Source organism: Zea mays, chromosome 2, assembly GCF_902167145.1.
Source record: "Zea mays cultivar B73 chromosome 2, Zm-B73-REFERENCE-NAM-5.0, whole genome shotgun sequence".
Classification (NCBI taxonomy): domain Eukaryota; kingdom Viridiplantae; phylum Streptophyta; class Magnoliopsida; order Poales; family Poaceae; genus Zea; species Zea mays.
In genome coordinates this window covers 29094303-29114512 of record NC_050097.1, presented here as the reverse complement: position 1 = coordinate 29114512, position 20210 = coordinate 29094303, and the positions used below count along the sequence as shown (strand labels likewise).

The window sequence follows — 20210 nt, the reverse complement described above, 5'->3', positions numbered from 1 at the left end:
GACGTAGGGTGTTACGCACTTCTAAGCGGCCCGAACCTGCAAACCTTGTCCATTGTCCCTCGTGCGATCGGCACGAACCATTTTGCTACAGTCGTCGACACCGTCCTACTCCTAAAAGCACCTAGAGGGGCAACCCCGGGTGTGCGGTCGGACCCAAAACACCGACAGGTATCCAAAGGGGTCTACCTTTGACTTGATTGGATATTCAGACTCCGACTATGCTGGATGTAAGGTCGATAGGAAGAGTACATCGGGGACGTGCCAATTCTTAGGAAGGTCCCTGGTGTCGTGGAAATCTAAGAAACAAACCTCCATTGCCCTATCCACCGCTGAGGCCGAGTATGTTGCCGCTGGACAGTGTTGCGCGCAACTACTTTGGATGAGGCAAACCCTCAGGGACTTTGGCTACAATATGAGCGAAGTCCCACTCCTATGTGATAATGAGAGTGCTATCCGCATGGCGGAAAATCCTGTTGAGCACAGCTGCACAAAGCACATAGACATCCGGCATCACTTTTTAAGAGACCACCAGCAAAAGGGAGATATCGAAGTGTTTCATGTTAGCACCGAGAACCAGCTAGCCGATATCTTTACCAAGCCTCTAGATGAGAAGACCTTTTGCAGGCTGCGTAGTGAGCTAAATGTCTTAGATTCACGGAACTTGGATTGAACTGTAGCATACATGTGTTTATGCCTTTGATCATGTTCATTCTGCATTTTGTTGCTTATTGTGGTGCTCAAGTTGTACAAACACTCCCTGGACCTCACAAGTCCGTTGCAAAGTGATGCACATGTTTAGGGGGAGATGTGTTACAACTTGACCCTTTGAGACTAACCATATGCTTGAGTTTGCTTGATTTAGTCTCAAAGGAGGTTTGAAAGGGAAAAGGTGAACTTGGACCATGAAAGACTTCCACTGCACTCCGATGAGAGGGTAACTTATTCCAAGTTCATCTCATGAACTCTTATTGCCATTTGATCTTAATTAAAGACTTTGGTGAGGCAATGGGGTTAAAGGGCCAAGATTGATCCTGTTTTGGTGCTTGATGCCAAAGGGGGAGAAAATAAAGGCCAAAGCAATAAATGGATCAGCTACCACTTGAGAGATTTGAAAATAGTAGAGTAGAGTTTTTGGTTTGTCAAAACTCTTGTATTGTCTCTTTTGTGAAAAGTTGGCTTCTTGTGGGGAGAAGTAGTGATTATGGAAAAAGGGGGAGTTTTTGAAATCTTTGATCAATCTCTTTTGGAATGACTCTCTTTATGCTTCAACATGTGTGTTTGACTTAGAGATAGAGATTTGAGTTTGATTTGCAAAAACAAACCAAGTGGTGGTAAAGGATGATCCATATATGCCAAAATTGAATAAAACTCGAATTATTTTATTTGAAGTGATTTTGCACTTGTTCTAGTTGCTTTATGTTGTGTTGGCATAAATCACCAAAAAGGGGGAGATTGAAAGGGAAATGTGCCTTTGGGCCATTTCTAAGTATTTTGGTGATTGAGTGCAAACACAAGTGCTTAAATGTAAATCTATGCCCATGGATGAACAAAGTGAAAATCACAAGTAAAGGTATGTTTCTAAGCCTTAGTACATTGGTTTTGTGTACTAATATATTTGTCTAAGTGTTAGAAACAGAGAGAAGAAGAAAAGGAGAATGTTGGCTGTGTACAGCCAACAGGCTGTTTCGGTCTGGGGCACCGGACTGTCCGGTGGTGCACCGGACAGTGTCCGGTGCGCCAGGCTGCCTCGACCTGAAGACGCCGCTCTCGGGATTTTGCCGACGGCGTACGGCTAAAAATCACCGGACTGTCCGGTGTGCACCGGACTGTCCGGTGAGCCAACGGTCGGTCGAGCCAACGGTCGGCCGCGGAATCTGCGCGCGACACGTGGTCTGGCCAACGGTCGGAAGGAGGCACCGGACTGTCCGGTGTGCACCGGACTGTCCGGTGTGCACCGGACTGTCCGGTGCGCCAGATCTGCAACGGTCGGCAACGGTCGGCTGCGCCGGTTAAGGAAAGAAATCGGGCACCGGACAGTGTCCGGTGTGCACCGGACTGTCCAGTGCGCCCGACGACAGAAGGCAAGGATGGCCTTCCAGATTTGTTCTCAACGGCTCCTAGCTGCCTTGGGGCTATAAAAGGGACCCCTAGGCGCATGGAGGAGGACACCAAGCATTCCTACAACATTCCTAAGCACCAAGACATCGATCTCACGCATTTGTTTCATTGTGATAGCATATAGAGCTCTTGTGGAGTTGTGAACTCTTTGAGTTGTGTTGCGAGCTCTTGTTGCTGCTTGTGTGCGTGTTGTTGCTCTGATCTTTTGAAGTCTTGTGTGCGTTGCTCATTCCCTCCCTTACTCCGTATTTCTCTGTGAATCTCAAGTGTAAGGGCGAGAGACTCCAAGTTGTGGAGATTCCTCGCAAACGGGATATTGAAAGGCAAAGCAAAACACCGTGGTATTCAAGTTGGTCTTTGGACCGCTTGAGAGGGGTTGATTGCAACCCTCGTCCGTTGGGACGCCACAACGTGGAGTAGGCAAGCGTTGGTCTTGGCCGAACCACGGGATAAACCACTGTGTCATCTCTGTGTTTGATCTCTTGTGGTAGTGTGTTTTGTTGAGACTCCTCTCTAGCCACTTGGCAATAATTGTGCTAACACTTAACAAGTTTTTGTGGCTATAAGTTTAAGTTTTACAGGATCACCTATTCACCCCCCCCTCTAGGTGCTCTCAAAAACACTTCACAATAACAATGTATACTACCTCCATTTTTATTTATTTGACGCCACTTTATTCAATTTTGTACTAACCGGCAACAAATAACAATGAATGGTGGGAGTACCTATATAAGCAATTATATCATGTTTAATGATAGACCCAACAATTGCATTTGACATTACTCTTACCCATAACTTGTACAAATACACACCTTTTCTTCTCTGTCGTCAAACCTTTGTGTAAGCCTTGAAACGCTTCATTCTTTAGCAGAGAATATTTCAAATGATAAATTTTCCCTGTTACAAGATCAAGTCATCTTCCAGCCACCCTTTCAACAAGGAGTTAATCTGGAACCTATAACAATAAAGAATGGATTAAATGCACAAATTCTACATTCATGAAATCTAGAAAAGGTGAATAAATTGTTATTCACAGTGATGCTCTTTACTGATTCTTGGCAGACAAATAGGGCATCACTGTGAATAATTGTTCAGATTCATTTATTCAGAAAAAACTAAAAAAGAATATATGCAAGTCATATGCCATACAAGTTACTAAGATATGTGATTGTCCCAACCACTACACCCTGAATGGCTGAATCAAACCAGCACAAGTATGAACTATTAACATTTAGGTGCATAAAAACAAATTGGTAATTTTTTAGCATCACAAAGGTATTCGGATGAATCTTTCCATTAGGACGGCAACAAACCAGCAGACGAATTAGCTGGTCATGGAGTGCCGGCATTGGCTCCAATCACCTGGTGCTTTGCTAGAGACCAGAGGCTTCGCTGGTTGGACCACTTCCACTCACACTCACATCTGAGTTGGTTGCAATAGGAGCACCTGCTATGGTTGGGGCCCTCCATTCTGTCGGACCCGCTTCAGAAGGAAGGCCACAACTAACATGAAGGTTGAGTCAGATAAGAAATCTCTACTGTGGGACTGGTTACCGGTGGCATGATGGAATCCTATGGCTCTTTGTCATCCCTGTGCTCCCGGAAGACCTTTCATGGTGGCGTGGGAGGTGAGGTACCTGAATGGAGAGGGCAGCCACGACAACACGATGGAGGTGGCTATGGAGCTGGCGCTCCTCGAACACGTTCCGCGCGGCGCGGCGCGGCGCGTGTGATCTCCCTCGCGCTGGACCCCCACAGGGACACCTGCAGAAGCGGAAAAACAATAGAAAGATAGAGAGCGAGGGAGGGAGCTACGGAGGGCGAGATGAAGGAGCCGGGGACTGTCACACACACAAAAAGATTCTCACCCAACATGCAGAGCTTCACACGAGTGGCCTTATCCCCGACACCCCATGTCTCGAGGGCCCCATCCCCGACGATCCGCTCGGCTGCCGCCTCGAGCAGCAACAGCCCAATCGTGCCCCACTCATTGACGATGCCCCCATACCCGTACAAATCGTCCTCTTCGCAAGAGGCGTCGTGGCGCTGGTGACTGGGAGGCCACATAGGGGGCGATGAATGTTGCATGGAAGAAGTCGCATGGAGTAATCGGGGAGTCAGAGGCAAGCATCGGAGGAGGAGCCGCGGCGGTGGGTGCATGTGACGATAGATAACCGCAGTGTGCCCGCTGCACGAAATCGCAAAATCGTGAGGTTGTTACTTTGTTAGAGGGGTAGGGTGAGACTCTAGTCCAGGACGGGATCGAGGCGGCGGCGGCGAGGAGGAGGAGGAAGAGGAGCTGGATGGATACCTGCGGGGGGCGGGACGGTCGCCCCCGAAGTCGGAGGAGTCGGTCCTCACCCAGTGCATCTGCTTCGGTTGCAGCTGCTGCATCCTTTCCCTCGTCTCCTTGTCCTCGCTCCAACTCCCCAGTCTACGCGCCTCTCTTCGTGAAGGAACTGGACACGGCTGCGACCGGGAGGATGAGCCCTGTACCGGCGGCTGGATGGCGGCCGAGGGCGGCGAGCGGTGGACGGCGGGGAGTCTGGCAGGTGGGGGAGAGGGGATCAGATGAAGCAGAGAAGTCAGAGTAGGAGGATGGAAACAGTAGCGCCCCACGGTTGGCCCAAACGAAACGACCACGACCGGAGACACACGCGCGACCTCGCCCACCCTGCCTCCCACGATGGGCGCCATCAGCGGCGAGATGGATGGGAGCGCGGGGTCGCCGCGGGATGCAGGGAAGGAAGTCGGCGCGGTTGAGGGCGGGATGCAGGGAAGACGGCGCGGGCGGGGGCGGGATTGCAGGAAGGAAGACAGCGTGGGCGGGGGCTGGAGCGGGGGCACGGTCAGGTTGGTGGACGCCCTCGCTCCAGCCTTAAGGCTGGAGTTGCCCAAACGGGCGGCCCGGCACGGGCCCGTTAGGCCCGACACATAATCGGGCCGTGCCCGATCGGCCCACGTGCCGCAGACGCGGCCCAGGCACGGCACGCCGGCCTGGTAGCCGTGCCGGGCCGGCCCGTTTAACGTGTCCAGGTTCACCCACCCTGCCTCCCACGATGGGCGCCATCAGCGGCGAGATGGATGGGAGCGCGGGGTCGCCGCGGGATACCCTGCCTCCCACGATGGGCGCCATCAGCGGCGAGATGGATGGGAGCGCGGGGTCGCCGCGGGATGCAGGGAAGGAAGTCGGCGCGGTTGAGGGCGGGATGCAGGGAAGACGGCGCGGGCGGGGGCGGGATTGCAGGAAGGAAGACAGCGTGGGCGGGGGCACGGTCAGGTTGGTGGACGCCCTCGCTCCAGCCTTAAGGCAGAGTTGCCCAAACGGGCGGCCCGGCACGGGCCCGTTAGGCCCAACACATAATCGGGCCGTGCCCGATCGGCCCACGTGCCGCAGACGCGGCCCAGGCACGGCACGCCGGCCTGGTAGCCGTGCCGGGCCGGCCCGTTTAACGTGTCCAGGTTCCCATTAAATCAGAAAAATGTCAAAAAAACTGTGTGGAATTGAGGTTTTGAACCCACACCCTCCTTCTACACGGCTGAGAGCACTATCTGTAAGCGACTAACCACCAGAACTCTAGTGTTTTTTTGAAAATAGCAAATATAAAATCTTAATATATATATACTATATTTTATAAAATAAAAAAATATAATCGTGCCGGGCCGGCCCGGCACTGCGGGCCGAGGCAGCGGCCCAAGCACGGCACGGCTGTCGTGCCGGGCCCGGCACGACACTATTAAATGGGCCGTGCTTCGGGCCGGCCCGTCAAGCACGGCCCATTTGGCCATCTATACCTTAAGGTGTAGTAGAGATAAAGTCAACGTATGCCGTGATCTATGATAAGACCGTCTTCCGGGCAGATCTAGGATGTGAGCTTTGGTGCGCAGATCAGTGGGGAGTAGTTCCGGTGTCAACGTAGCACCATAATCCCAATGATTTTTTAGCATGCATAACGTGCCCATGCAGCATTACTATAGATTAAAATCATTTAATCTATAGTAAACAAAACAAATAGCATTTCCTATCGTGAGCATGCAAGCAAAACATTTGAAAAGCGTCGCGCCGATGCGATGCAAAACAAAGTAACGGCAGTGTACCATACTACCTGTCAAGCTCGAGGATACGATTTGCCAGACCACCGAGTCCCCATATCGAGCGTGACCTACGCCTTGCGCCTGCCACGTTATCCGAACTGTCTGGCTGAACAAAACCTCACCCCGTCCGTCCATCCATCGAGAAGGCGAGAACCACAGCCGGTGCACGAGCTCCGCCTCCGCAATGGCATCGCGGCTCGCTGTACAGGCGCTGTCCGCGAGCCTGTTGTCGCTTGCGGAAACTACGTCCCCCAAACCACCGAAGCAACAGTCGCAGAGGCCAAGGGCAGCCAGCAGCAGCAGCAGCAGCCGGAGGAGGCTAGCAGCGACGGCGGGGGCGATAATCCTGGCGTCCCAGCTACTGCCGCCCGTGGCGAGTAGCGCCGCCGGCACGTTCGACCTGCAGCTCATGCTGCCGGAGAAGTCCAGCGAGGAGGCCGAGGCCGTGGTGCGGATCCACGCGCGCAACCTGCTGGGGGTGAAGCGCTTCATCGACGCCGGGGCGTGGCGGGAGCTGCAGGCGGCGCTGCGCTCCAATGCGTCCAACCTCAAGCAGGACCTGTACGCCATCATACAGGCGAGGCCCACGGGGCAGCGCTCTGAGCTCCGCAGGCTCTACTCCGACCTCTTCAACAGCGTCACCAGCGTAAGCGTGCGGCTCGGTGTCTTATCGTTCCGTTGCCCGTGGGCAATGGCATAGTGCGCTTGCTCAACGCTCATCGTGTGTTCTGCTCTTGACCGCAGCTGGATTACGCCGCCAGAGACAAGGACGCGCTCCAGGTGCAGGAGCACTACGGCAACATCGTCTCCGCTCTCGACGAGATTTTCTCCAAGATCACGTAGGATACTCAGAAATCTATATTTCCAGTTCGTGGATACAAAGGCGGAGCACGGATAAGAGAGAACTAGGAACTTAGATCACGTTCACATGAAGGAAGAACTAGCAGCAAATGGCGACAGGCAAAAAGGATCCTTCTTGCTATGTAGCGACATTTTTTTTCTTCTAGAGAGAACTATTTAGCTAGTTCTTGTGAGCTTCCTCCGCTACATCTATTTACCCTACTGTCTGAAGGGGAAACCAGAAAGAATCACAGTTTTTTACAGGTGCAGCAAGGCCACAAAAACTGCAGTTCCTAAAACCCTCGCTGTGTAGCCACCAACGTCTAAGGGTAGCTGCAGGGCAGCTGAACGGTTTCATCCACCTCTCCTTTCGCTTTCAGATAGAGAAAGCAGGGGGTCCTTGGTGAATGGTGACCCTATTCACCGCCACTTGGTGTGCAAAATGAAGCAGTAGTTCTCCATATGGTCCATCCATCTACCAATAAACTGAAACATGCTGGCAGTGGATCTACCATCCTCTTGGCTCCTCCTTCAAATCGTTGCTTCCAAGAACTTGATCCTGATAATAAGGAACATAAATTGGGCAGTAAGCCAAGAAGAACACATGTGTGCAATTTGAAGTAAACAAAAAAAACATGAAAGGACCTGAAATCTCAAGATAAAATGCAGCTGTCTGTGCGAAAAGAGTGCTAATTAGCGTTACGTCACTTCAAATTCTTACCATTGTAATGCCAGGAAGCACGAAGCTAGCAAGATTTTCATCTATTGCCACAGTAAGTGGAGGCATCTTGGTCCTCAGCCCAGGCAGTTGGGTCGTGCTGTTTACATAAGCATTATCATCAGTGAGAGAAGCAGCTGTATCACAAAACCAAACCCTTACAAGCATAACTCTAGTATTCGTGCAAAACAAACCGCCAACATGTTTCATTAGATGATGCTTACATTTGTACAAGATCATTAATGTTCCTTCTTGCCCGATGGAAGAGATCGATGTTGTTATGAGGCTGCAAGGGAGAATAAAGATAACTATTAAATAATGCCTGTCATGTATTATTGGAGGGAAAAAAAAGTAATTTTCCTTATGCAGTCTAACTGAAATGGAAGGGGTCATGCTGTTCTAAAAGCAATATATGCTTTTCTATCAGACGTACATTTCTCATAATGTTGTATAATGGAAAGGATGAATAAAAAAACTGTAAAACAGAGTAAAATAAGAAAAGGGGGACTATACAAACCTGAAATCTCTGAATATTTGTTTCGATTTGATTAAGAAGCCTATTATTTTCCTCCAGCAGATGCAGCACTGGACGATCTATCTCTGAGGCTACATAATACAAAAAACGGCATTGTCATATCATATTACAGACAAAGCATTGGTTAAATCTTGCCAAAGTTTAGGACATGAATCTGTTATGGTGCACTACTGAAAAGTACAAGGATCTAAAGTGCAATTTATATGATGAACAAAATCAACTGATTAATCAAGGAAGAAACAGCACGCTACATGTTTGTGTGTACTTTTGAATAGTAGCAAGTAGAAGGCTGTGTAATCCCAAATTTGTTCTAACAAGTTCCACATGCCCAAAGCTATTCTCATTCATGTTCTTGAACAGTAAACATCCAAAGTGTCAACTTTTTTTATCCCTTTCAGCCACTCGACACTAGAAACTCTGACAATATATATCATTACAGGCATACAGGACTTACAAGTAAAAACAGATGCATTATGATTATATATTAAATATCAAGCTCCGGTGGGGTGCCTACCTGCGATAAACTTGGCAATGGAGTCATTAATAAAATGAAGTAGTTCAGTCACTCTAGTATTGGCAGCAGTATTTATATATCCTCTCAAATGCAAAAAATTCAAATGCCGGATCATGATATTGATAATTGCACGAGACAGTTAACAGCATATAACAAGAAACAAAGAAGATAGATGGAAGCAAACAATTAGACATGATACTCATGTAATCAAGTGACCTACCAACCTCCAGATATAAACATAGCGTTTTGGCCATTATGCGGCACAAATGAAGAGGCTGTCATGCCTGTTTGAAGAGGATGATTTGTTCCCCACAGCGCAGGCTCTACAAATTTATCCTGATAAACAACCATAACGGCCACCATTTAAAAACATATAAATGCAAATGATGTATGAATAGACCCAATAGAGAACTGACATGGTATATATTGATGGGAATGAATTTGAGCTCAACCCCCTTAGGCTATCTCCAGCAGCGTTCCTATCCCACCCATATCTCACTACTTATTTTAAACTTCACTCTACAAACAATACACTCTACAGTACAAAACAATGTTTTGCACGACCATATGCACGCTCTGTTGAGCACGATCTTAGGTGCTCCAATGATTTCACAAAATAAAAAAGTGCACGAACACTTCCACCAGAAACATGGACGGATAGTGATGCAATGATCTATGATGCAAACTTTGAGATTGAACAAAACTTTGTGCAAACGAAAAGAGAAAAAAAAAACTAAAGGTCAGCATGCAATTGGGTCGGGTGCAGTTTTATCTGGATCAGCAACCCACACCAAATCACATGCTGATCCTCTTTTTTTTTGTTTCTTCTTGAAATTTTTTTGAACTTCAATATTGTTTTCCCTTGAATCTATCATTGCATCATCTAAATTCTAAACATCCATATTTTGGTGGAACCGTAATGTGCATCGACCTCAAAATTGGATTTGGAAACACGCCTTAACTTTTCGAACTGAATTATTTTCTATTTTTCGTATAATCAGTGGCAGTAAATAAATATAAAGAGCACAATACAGAACAAAATTCATCAAATAGAAAAGAATATTAATACCTTTCTTTCTTTTGTATTTCTCCCAGTATGGTGTTCTTGGGGTTTCCTTCGTCTTGTATTTACTTTCTTCTACAAGATATATCCAAATTGTTGGTAATATTAATACTAATACTAAATAAAATGAGCAGAACAGTTAAGTTGGACAGAAAATGCTCATTCAAGTAGAGACGGATTGGTGCAGAAATTATCTGTTTTTAAAATGGAAATGGAAAAATATATTTGTTATTCAGCTAGCTATATTTATGATGGAAGTTCCAAATATAAAACAAATTTAGTTCATCATATACATCAAATGAAATAGTTATCACACATTCATACCTTAGTTGAATTTGAATATTAGTGTCCATAGCAATCAAAAGGAATATGTAAGTGATGGTCAGTTTATTTTAGCAGTAGACCTGTTGCAGCTAACAAACATATAGAACAAAAAAGCTGGAATACTGCCAATAGAGAGATAAGTGTGCTTTGTCATGAAATAAGGTCATGTTGTCTTTTGATATCCCTTCCCTTTTCTTCAGAATACAAATAAAAAGCGATACAATAATAGACCAAAATGGTACAGCGATTGCCAACTCAGGTCTCACTATGATCATGGTCCAAATGCTCAAGTCCTATTTTGTAAATATAGATTGAAAACAAGTTCGTCTATCATTCATGCTAGTATTAGTATATGCACACATGGTTAATGGAATCCTATATTCAGATCAACTTTCAGATGTAAGATAAGTTTTGGCATGGCAAGTAGGAAAACAGATCAAGGAACAAAAGGAACTATGTAAATCTATACACAAGGAAGTGGTTGATATTCATGAACATTTTTGCACAAGTTGCATACATTCAGTGTTCTTCCGTATTATGCATCTTAAGCGGATAGTATCCTTGTAGTCAGAAATGGGACAAAATGGATCCTTATTTAAAGAATAAATATCATTGTACAGCAGCATGTACGGGCTAGAGACTGCTTACCCCTACCCACTGGCACCTCATTGCGACATCTCTTACTGTCTTGTTCGGTAACGATGCTGCTATCTTTATATACTTCATGATGCCTTGTTCATGAACATATCTGAGAGTTTTTCATGATAGTGGGCAAAAGAAAACAAAGGGAAACATATCAGCAACGAGTAAAATGGATCCAAACTTCAACAACAATAGAAAAACTTTGTAGCAGCATCGTTCATATAATACGAATCCGTTTGGACACAGCGTTAAGATTAAAAAAACAATACATGGAAAAAGGAACAGAATTGCAAAACAGTGCATGCATATGATAGTTGAGATGGCTTACTTCTCCATGCCATCTCTCAGAATTTCAAGCTCGACCTGTGTCCAATCCGCAGCCAGTGGCCCTCCATATTTGAGGCTCTGCCCGGAATCTGCTGGCATATTAGATGAACCAGTGGAAACAACCACTGAAGGTGTGGTCAGCATCCCCACGCTGGCATCCATCCCAGTGGAACAATCCAGGTATGTTGGCATGCCTCCTGAGCCGCTAGTGGCTACGCTTGTCTGAAATGAAACTACATGCTGGTTGCAGAGTGACTGGGAGAATGCCCCAAAATTCATGTTAGGATCGTCTGCCATTTGCAGGTACAGTAAATTTTCAAGAACAGATGTTGGATCTTCCAGCCTTGGAGATTCAGCTTCCAGACAACTTAAGAAATGCCACAGTACAAGATGAGAGAGCTCCGTTAGCTACTGGTTAAACTGCATTTTTGCCCAACCTGGACCAGTTTGGTGCCTACTGCTCCAAGAACCTGCACATGGCATTAAAAATATCAAAGAAAGTTAACCTTCCGAACTACCCATTCCAAATATACACACATCTCGCTTCCCGACGAATCAAACGTCTTAAAATTTAATCAAATTTATATAAAATGTATGATAAGTAGTATTATCAAGTACACTTTTATAATAAGTTCATGCTAGATATTCAGTTTTTTTTTCTATGTTTTTAGTCAAACTTCAAAAACTATGACTTCTCGTGAAGCGAGATGTGTATTTATTTTGGGCCAGAAAGAGTAACAGATTTGCTTTGACATAGGAATGAATCTCGAAACTTCTACGTGAAGACTACTGGCAAAAAAAGAAGCTCAAGAAACATGAAGATGAAGACGTATGCTTTAGAAACAGATTTTCTTTCGCTCCGCTAGTCTCTGAATCAAATTGAAACGATCAGTCAGTTGTGCAACTGACAAATTTGCATAAACCGTACGGAGAGCACAACACTAGAACACCAAGTGATCAAATCGGTAGGCAAAATTAAGCATAACTGAGTATGCTGGCTGCATACAAATCCTCGGAACAACAAAGGTAAGCTCATTAAAAAAGAAAGATAATTGTGGACAGGGACCTGGACAGCCTACACCTGCAGTTCATAAGTACTAGAAAATGACCTAGGGAAACCAAATCTAGCGGTGACAATGATTAGTAAAGTACTACAGAAAGTCAGACACCGCCAATCAACTGTGGCCGTACAATCTGCATGCAAGGCGCTGGCAAGGAACTGAATTTTCACACGAGAGTTCATATACCAAATCCAAAACCTAGTTAAACTACGCACGCGATTCCGGCGAAAGAAGCAATCCAAAAGAACGCGGGGCAAAGGGATGCCGGTCCAGATCCTGCCGGGCCAGGATCAACCAGCTAGAAGCACGGGCGGCACGAATAATCCTTCTCAACAAACTTACCCGGCACAAATCCGATCCAATATATCTGTTCTCGCGCCGCGGCAAGCAGGAACCCCAACGGAGAAGGCAAGCTCCGGCCGGTCTGATCCTCGCCTGCCTGCGCGTTATAGATCGTGTGGCGTGGCGGTGCGCTTGGTGGTGGTGCCTTGGTGCTGCTAATGGTGGAGTGCAGTTTGCTTCTTTAAATGGTGCCGCCCAGCTTTGCGCGCTCCAATGGGACGGCCGGGGAGAGGCCAGCGGGAAAAGCGGCGGCCCCGGGCGCACCAGTAAACCGTATATGCCCCTCTCCACTCCAAAAGCGGAGGCCGTGTGCCGATTTAACAACTTGCACACGCAAAAGGAATCACAGATGGATGACCGACGGATGGAGGAGGTGGTCTCTGTTGGAGTTCACCGGAGGTCCGGAGAGGCAGAGACGAGAGCTTCAGCTGCTGCCTCCTCGCTGCTAATACAGGGGAAGGGGAAGCCACCGCCCACCAGCGGCGATGGCCTCCGAACAATAATTGCCACTATTGGTTTCTAGCTTAGGTTCCCCCTCGTCTGCACCTTTCCCTTCTTGGTTGGTACCGTTGCAGCTCCCTCGTGTGGTCATGCCATGAAAGCAACACGCTCATGATTTTTAAAATCCCAACTCCTTTTTCTCTGTTTTGCACTTCCAGTCTCAGCTTGAGAAATTGTATTGCGGTTTCTCTGTGTAGATTTCATAACCAGTTCAAAACAAGAGCACCAGAATTTACAAAAACTAAGGATGCGTTTAGCAGAATTAGGGTGACAATGTGCTCTAAATTTTATACTATAAGACAGCTTTTGACAGGATGCCGATTCTCAAGTGAAACGTTTTTCTTGTAGCCTAAGTATTTGATAGGTGCTTCTACTGATTCCCGCAAGAATTGGAAATGTTTCTGGTTGCAAAACATGGCCTATGACTCTATGAGACAGCTTCCGAATCTTTCTCTACCTTGAAAAACTTTTTTTTGTTGGGCTGCCAAACTTTTTTCGGTGTATGTTGGTTGATTTTATCTACCTTTTTGAATTAATTACAAAAGTACTGCTATTCATATTTTAGAAATGTTTTTTATTTCATCGAGGACCACACGGTGCAAATTTTAGTACTCCTTGCTTTGTTTACGTGAATCAGATGTGCACATTCAGTTCAATAGATGAATTTCCAATATAACTATACACGGTTGTTAAGAAAAAAATCCACAAAAAATTATAGGACGGAACACGAGATCAAGAACTTAACGTGAATACACAAAGACCACGAGGATTTATACAGATTCAAGATCTCAATACGATATAATACTGTGAATATTGTCTATACAATATGATCAGATAATTTGTTCTACATATGTGTTACCACCCCCATTTTATAGTTCAAGAAGTACGGTTGATTACAGAAAGCCTATCTAAACTCTAGCTAGATAAGGATGAAGAACAAACTGATTGACACCTCCTACATGTGGACTCCCTTATAGATCAGAATGTGCTAAAGATGTCTTATGTTATCTATTTCATGTAGGCGGATCTTGTTCTGACATGTGGGCCGAGTACCCTAGTGTCTGAGTCCAAGTCCCCGAGGCCCACAAATCAACCTCTTTTTTTGTTGGAATGTATTAGGCACCCCTAGTATATATTTTTAATAGTAGCCTTCGAGTCTGACTTAACAGAGTGATCAACTCGAGTATATTTGACTCTGAAAATTGGATCTTATTAATACTCATTATAATTGGCCTGAGTTATCCTCCTTGGTAGCCGAGTTATCTACATTAGATGCAGCCCCCGATTCCTAGGACTCGGCACAACTCAACAAAAATCCACCGGACCAGCACTTCTGATTTTGTGTAATGCTTCAGCTTCTAGCTCGGCTTTCGGCTTCAGCTTCATGCGATACTTTGCACCCCTCTGTTATGTTACAAATTAAATCATCCACTACTTTTAGGGTTACGCAAATGCTAACCTTCAGTGCCCACACTCTCACCTCCATTGTAGCCTTTGTGAGCACCTTCCGGCTTCCACCACCGCCATAATGCTCATATAAACTGATTTTGTAGAATAAATTATCTAGTAAACGGTTTGCCAAAGCACCGGTCGATCTAGTAGATCACTAAAAATTAGGAAATTTGGTTTGGGGAGATAGGTTCAATATTGTGTTATTGGCCTTGACCTAGGGGTTGGTAATATTTTGTAGGGAGCTCAGGAAGGTTATTTGGCATTCATTTTAGAGTATTTTTATCAAGTCCAACCATAGGTTAACTAGGATTGACCCTTAGTTGATTTAGGTTGATTGGAGGGAAAGGTGATGTTGGATAGCAAATTTGGAGTCCTTCCCTAGTAGCGAGCACTAGGATGCTTCCAAATAGAGCGATGAGATGGTTCTTAATTTGGCCAAGAGGGTATATGCAAGGTCATCAAGGAGGTTTTTAGGAAAGTGATTATTTGGAGTGACCATTGGGTCGTGACAATGACAAACAACTAAAATGTTTAAACTGTCCAAATATAGAAATAAACACCATTTGATTGAAATGTGAGTAGGTGTCTTTAATCTTAACTATACAATCAGAGTTTCATGACTACATCATTGATTTTATTTCCTAATGAACCCATTATAGTAACATCGCAATAAGACGTTAAACCTATGTCTATAATAGGCTTATTTGTGTATAAGCCACATGGATTATGTGGGTTATTTTGCTAGGAGAATGGCGGAGAGAGGACAACCAAACAGGAAGGGGAAATGCAACATGAAATTCACTAAAACCAAGATGATCTGACAATTTGCATTGACATCCAAGAGCAACTCCAACATGCCCCTCACTTTTGGCCCTCAAACTCATTTTCTGATAGGTAGATCTAAAACACAGGGTCTAGCAGAGTCCCAACTTGGCTCTAAAAAGCGAGACAACTCCCAAATGAGGCTTCATAACCCTCATTCTTTGGATCTATCCTTCAGGCGCTCAAACTACCATTAATTTTCTTCTATTACGTGGCCCGAATCCTCCCCCCCACTTGTTAAACCTTGTGCATGCCACGTTGGCATACCACCACCTCCCTCTCGCCACCTAATTGCTTTGTCCTAACCATACCGTTGCTCCTCCCCGCACGCATCATCACTACCCTCTAGTGCAATCTCTGATGATGATGGTAGGGCACCTTCCTCATTGGCTCCTCCTCTCCCTTCCTAGCGGGGAAGATCTCACAACAGATAGGTACATGGCGAACATGGGTGACTCACTATGAAGAATGAAAGAGAAAAAAAAAGGAAAACTTGTTTTACATGATGATAAGTAGTTTCTATGTACCATTATAATGAATTTGAGGGTTTTAATTTAGAAGTTATTGTTAGAGTAAGTAAAAAAAACTAAACCATACAAAATAAAGGACCTCTCAAATTAAAAGTATTACCCCCACCCAAAAAAAATTTAGAGGGCTCCATGCTGACCTTAAACGGAAAGCTTATTTGGATAGTTGCCCGAGCGTGCGGTGCTTTAAGCTAGGTATCACATTTGTTATTAGATCGGTGGTCTGCCATACACCTAAAATCCATTCTCTCTCCGCTTAGTCCAACCAAGATACCCGGTAACTATATATTTTTTTGTTAGATATTGCTGCTGTTGAGGTAAAAGTTTCTTTTGCAAGAAAACATTTGGTAAAACTACTTCAACTAGCTAATATATCCCGAAATACTTAAACTATACTAGTATATTAGTCAAAGGAGATTTTTATTTTGAAGTGTCGAGTGATGATGTTCTTGGCGCCCTCTCTCTCGCTTCACAAACTTGCACGTCCTTTTTTACGAGTGACCGAACCTAAAACTTGCATGTCCTTTTTATATATATATGTTTTTGACTATTCTTTAGCTGTTTTTTTTTCTTTCTAGTGCAACCTGAGGCTGAGTGGCCGTTCCATTCTGTCTGTCATGGAGAAGCTCCTCCCTTTTGATCTGAATGTGGACTTGGAGTCGGATCCTACTAAATTTTCCCGAGAACCAAAACTTAATCAAGATCGCATGTAAAGGCAGCACGCTATTTGAGCGTGACTCATCAGCTACTCCAGTTACCGTCTAGCTCTAGCAGCAGGCGGAATATTATTATATATCTGCCCTGGGGGGCCCGTCGGCTGCGCACAAGCACAATAGATTCACCACCACCACCACCAGGGGCGATCCTGGCCGTTAAGAGCAAAGATCTGACGGACAGGGGCATCGATCTCTCGTCTGCAAGTTGAGACAAATTGGCGTTCGCGGACAGGATCACGCAAACAAAAGCCGAGAGCGCCACATGTGACCGTTGCAGGAGGAATCAGTTCGGTGGAGGAGCGATCGAGTTTACCAGAGTAAAGTGGGTGGCGGGTGTTATTGGCTAGCATTAGTAGTAGTAGGGTATAATGTTGTTTTGAATACGAATCACAGCAGCCTGCCTCAGAGATTTCTGCTGCTGGGAGGACCAGGACCAGGTTCACATTCCGTCGGCACGTGTCAAGCCCGGCCACTACTGGTAAAGACCAGAGAATCTGGGCATGGCCACTCGTTCCCCGCAACGCGAATCGCCACCGTGCAATTTGCATTTGGTCGTACACATACATACATCCATGGCAATAATGTTCCGTGGCTCGGCCGCTTGTCCACCTGCGCGTGCCTAGCCTAATAAACGCTAAATAAAAAGGCATGGGCCGGCGGCGCCCGCGGGCAGACGGCACCCAGCGGGAACGGCCCACTCCGGGGCGGGGCGGTGGCAGGAAATCACCAACCCCGGCGCGAGCACGGAGCGCGGGCGGGCGGGCGGGCGGGCGTCTGTGTGTGTGAGAGAGGTTCGGTTCGGTGCATCGCATCGCGTCGCTCGACCCCGCGCGCATTATTGTGTGCAGACCGGCCCCATCTGGTACGGTAGTGCTGCTACAGTGTGGAATGGTACTGCTACCAACAACAATCGTGGCGCTGCCGTTCGTCCGTGGCCTGTTGTCGCGCACTATCGCTGTGCATCACACGGATCTGGAAGGACACGCTCGGCAGGACCTCCTGCCACGTACTGCACGCTGTCTCTCTTAAAAAAAACTGTACTGCCAGCAACCTGGGCGGCTGCGACGATCCGATCAGGGCATCAGGCCAGCCAACGTGTTAAACGTTGGTGCGTGGTCCACGGCACACTGTCACGCAGGCAGCCTGGTGTCAGGCAGCCTGTCACGTGTCGCCAAGCTTCGGTGCCTTTCCTTTTTTTTTTTTTGAAAAAAAATAAAATAAAACGGTGCGAGGCGGTGGAACAAGTGTTGTTTGTTGTTCCAGGAGTATTTCCATGTAACATACATATTTTATAGTACTAGTTTCCGCTAATAACCTGCAGCCGGTGCCAGCTGACTTTCCTCGCAGAATCTCGTTGTAGGCTTTTTGGCTGAAGGGGCCTGGGCGACTTTTTGTTACCGATCTGCCTTTGCTCTTTTTTTTGTCCCCATATCTTTTTTTCCTTCCTTCCTTGTGTGAGAGGACGCCACTCGCGACGTGCAGTTTTATTTCCTTTTTAAACTTTGCAGTTTGGTGTACCGGAAATTGGACCGGCACAAACACCAGAGGAAAATAAAAACCCGCTCCCCTGAAGTGACACCCTTGTTCCGTTTATTCGGCGATCGTGTGAAACGTACACTCAACTCTTCTACAGTGAGTGACGGATTACCATCCTGACCGCATTTTAAACTATACTCTGTCCATATTCTACAGTAACGTGTATTTACTATTGAGAACTACGTTACCACGGATCACCAGATCCGCTCCCTTCCCTCCCGTCAGCAGTAGAGGCGCAAGAATATGTAGAGAACCCGTCTCCCTTCCCATAAGCACGACAGAGGAAACACACGAGACACTGGATATAGGGTTGGGCCTCTGGCCTCTTTCTCTTCTCTATTCCATATGAGGGGTACATGTTCTATATATAGAAACGTGATTGCCCTCAGGGGCATATTCGGTATTTGCCCACATAACCCTTCATTAGGGTTTCTCAACACTCCCCCTTGGGCGAATACCGCGACCAACACATGCCTCATTAAAACTCCCAAAAAAACCCAGTGGGAAAATATGGAGAAAGAGCGCATGGTGACGCATATTGCATTTGCACTTTGTTGCCTCGTTAAAAACCTCATGTGAGAAACTTCAGGAAAACTCACCAAGGAAAAAGAGTACAACAACTGTCATCAGGACATATTTCGATCTTCTATATCTAGATTCAATTGAATCTTCTATAAAGGCTAACTTTAGAAATGTGCTCCCCCTGATCCTTGCAAAACCGTATCAATAAGGCAAAACATCTTCTTCTGGAAGTATATGCATATAAAGATTTAGCAAACAGATTGCATATCCTTGCAAGGACTATTTCAGGAACTTTACCTCTACTCACTTCTAGGACATACGAGGTAAGTGCACGTATCAATATAAATAAGCCACTTTGACTGATGGTGTTCGATCGACTGGATCTATATATTTGATAGAAAGTTCCATAAATGTTCACATATTGATCATCAAGCTCACGCCTTCAGGGCATAGAATATGACATTTATTGTCTCACGGTTGTGATCAATATAAGCATTCGCTCCCCCTGACGATGACATCTGTCAAAGTCGTTATCCCTCATAACTCAAGCATATTCTTCAAGATATATGTCTCATTGTTTATCTGGAATAACGAGAATGGATGAGGTTGGGGTGCTATCATTTTCTATCTTACACCTCAATTTATACATAATTGTGCAAAGCAAATAACATGTCCTTCAATAGAACTTAGGGGATAATATAGTTGCAATAGTACATATTCTAAATATGCCACATCGCTCCAGGCGTTCATCCTTTGCAACATATATGATGGTGTAACAAAAGTCCATAAAGATCATAATCCATCAGGGATTTTTCATCGATCAGATATATCGTTATAGTCTGTAATTCTGGCACAATGGGGATATTTTACCAGTAACACCTAAACCTTATAGGTTTCTGCCATCGGGGCTTTAGAGGATACCGTAATTCCACATCAAGTGGAAAATACCATGAGTAAAACTCGTGGAATGCACATGTGCTTATTCGGTGAACTTCAAGTCCTTTGGTACCTCATCTTATTCCTTTTCGGATCTGTATGGGTCTTTATCCCTTTATAGGGATTATCAAACTTTGGTGTTTAACACAGACTTTATTTCTTCTGGAAAGGTTCCATCAAAACTATAATCTCATCTAGGAGATATTCTCTCTACATAGGAGAGTGTTCATTCGCCAGGAATGTATTATTCGGTACGAGATTTATATGTTGCATATTTATAATTCAAAGATATGAGTCCTCCTAGGATCTCATGACGGATCTTCAGAATCCTATTAACTGCATATTTTAATTCATGCCATTTGCCATATATATTACATAGCAGAATTGTGTTTACTCAACACATATGTGGGATGGGTCTCTCACAAGACCACTTGAACCATCGCATTCACCACACAATATTTCAATAGTGCTCATAAATGTCCGAACTTCAAGCTCGTGACTTTCATTTTGCGATTTATTGGTTCAGCCTCGATTGCATTTATCAATGACCCGATAAGAGAGCTTAAAGCACTCATGCCTAGGACTTTGTTTTGGATCCCTTTGCAATCTAGAGAGGCAA

General features: G+C 45.6%; 2 protein-coding genes and 1 pseudogene across 2 annotated transcripts; 1 reads left to right on the top strand and 2 right to left on the bottom strand.

The window, feature by feature from the left end:
* Positions 1-3255: 3255 nt before the first annotated feature.
* Positions 3256-4249, bottom strand: LOC103646200 (uncharacterized; annotated as a pseudogene).
* Positions 4250-6208: 1959 nt separating this feature from the next.
* LOC103646199 (psbQ-like protein 3, chloroplastic) lies at positions 6209-7316 on the top strand. Its single transcript, XM_008670925.4, has 2 exons — positions 6209-6859; positions 6958-7316. Exons 1-2 carry the CDS (start codon positions 6398-6400, stop codon positions 7054-7056), a joined length of 561 nt encoding a protein of 186 aa, XP_008669147.1. The 5' UTR covers positions 6209-6397; the 3' UTR covers positions 7057-7316.
* On the bottom strand, positions 7059-13108 carry LOC100275345 (uncharacterized). The gene is made up of 9 exons (NM_001149441.2): positions 12580-13108; positions 11178-11646; positions 10856-10955; positions 9890-9958; positions 9045-9156; positions 8289-8377; positions 7996-8057; positions 7775-7871; positions 7059-7612 (listed from the first exon to the last, which is right to left on the bottom strand). The coding sequence occupies exons 2-9, from the start codon at positions 11471-11473 to the stop codon at positions 7562-7564; spliced, it is 876 nt and encodes a 291-aa protein (NP_001142913.2). The 5' UTR covers positions 11474-11646; positions 12580-13108; the 3' UTR covers positions 7059-7561.
* Positions 13109-20210: the final 7102 nt, after the last annotated feature.

Excerpts from the sequence above, each read along its gene's own strand:
- LOC103646199 (XM_008670925.4), top strand. The coding sequence starts at position 6,398 with ATGGCATCGCGGCTCGCTGTACAGGCGCTGTCCGCGAGCCTGTTGTCG. Across the intron at positions 6,860-6,957 it reads TCTTCAACAGCGTCACCAGC|CTGGATTACGCCGCCAGAGA; the intron begins GTAAGCGTGCGG and ends TCTTGACCGCAG.
- LOC100275345 (NM_001149441.2), bottom strand. The coding sequence starts at position 11,473 with ATGGCAGACGATCCTAACATGAATTTTGGGGCATTCTCCCAGTCACTC. Across the intron at positions 9,157-9,889 it reads GAAATACAAAAGAAAGAAAG|GATAAATTTGTAGAGCCTGC; the intron begins GTATTAATATTC and ends GTTGTTTATCAG. Across the intron at positions 7,613-7,774 it reads TGCTTCCTGGCATTACAATG|GATCAAGTTCTTGGAAGCAA; the intron begins GTAAGAATTTGA and ends CCTTATTATCAG.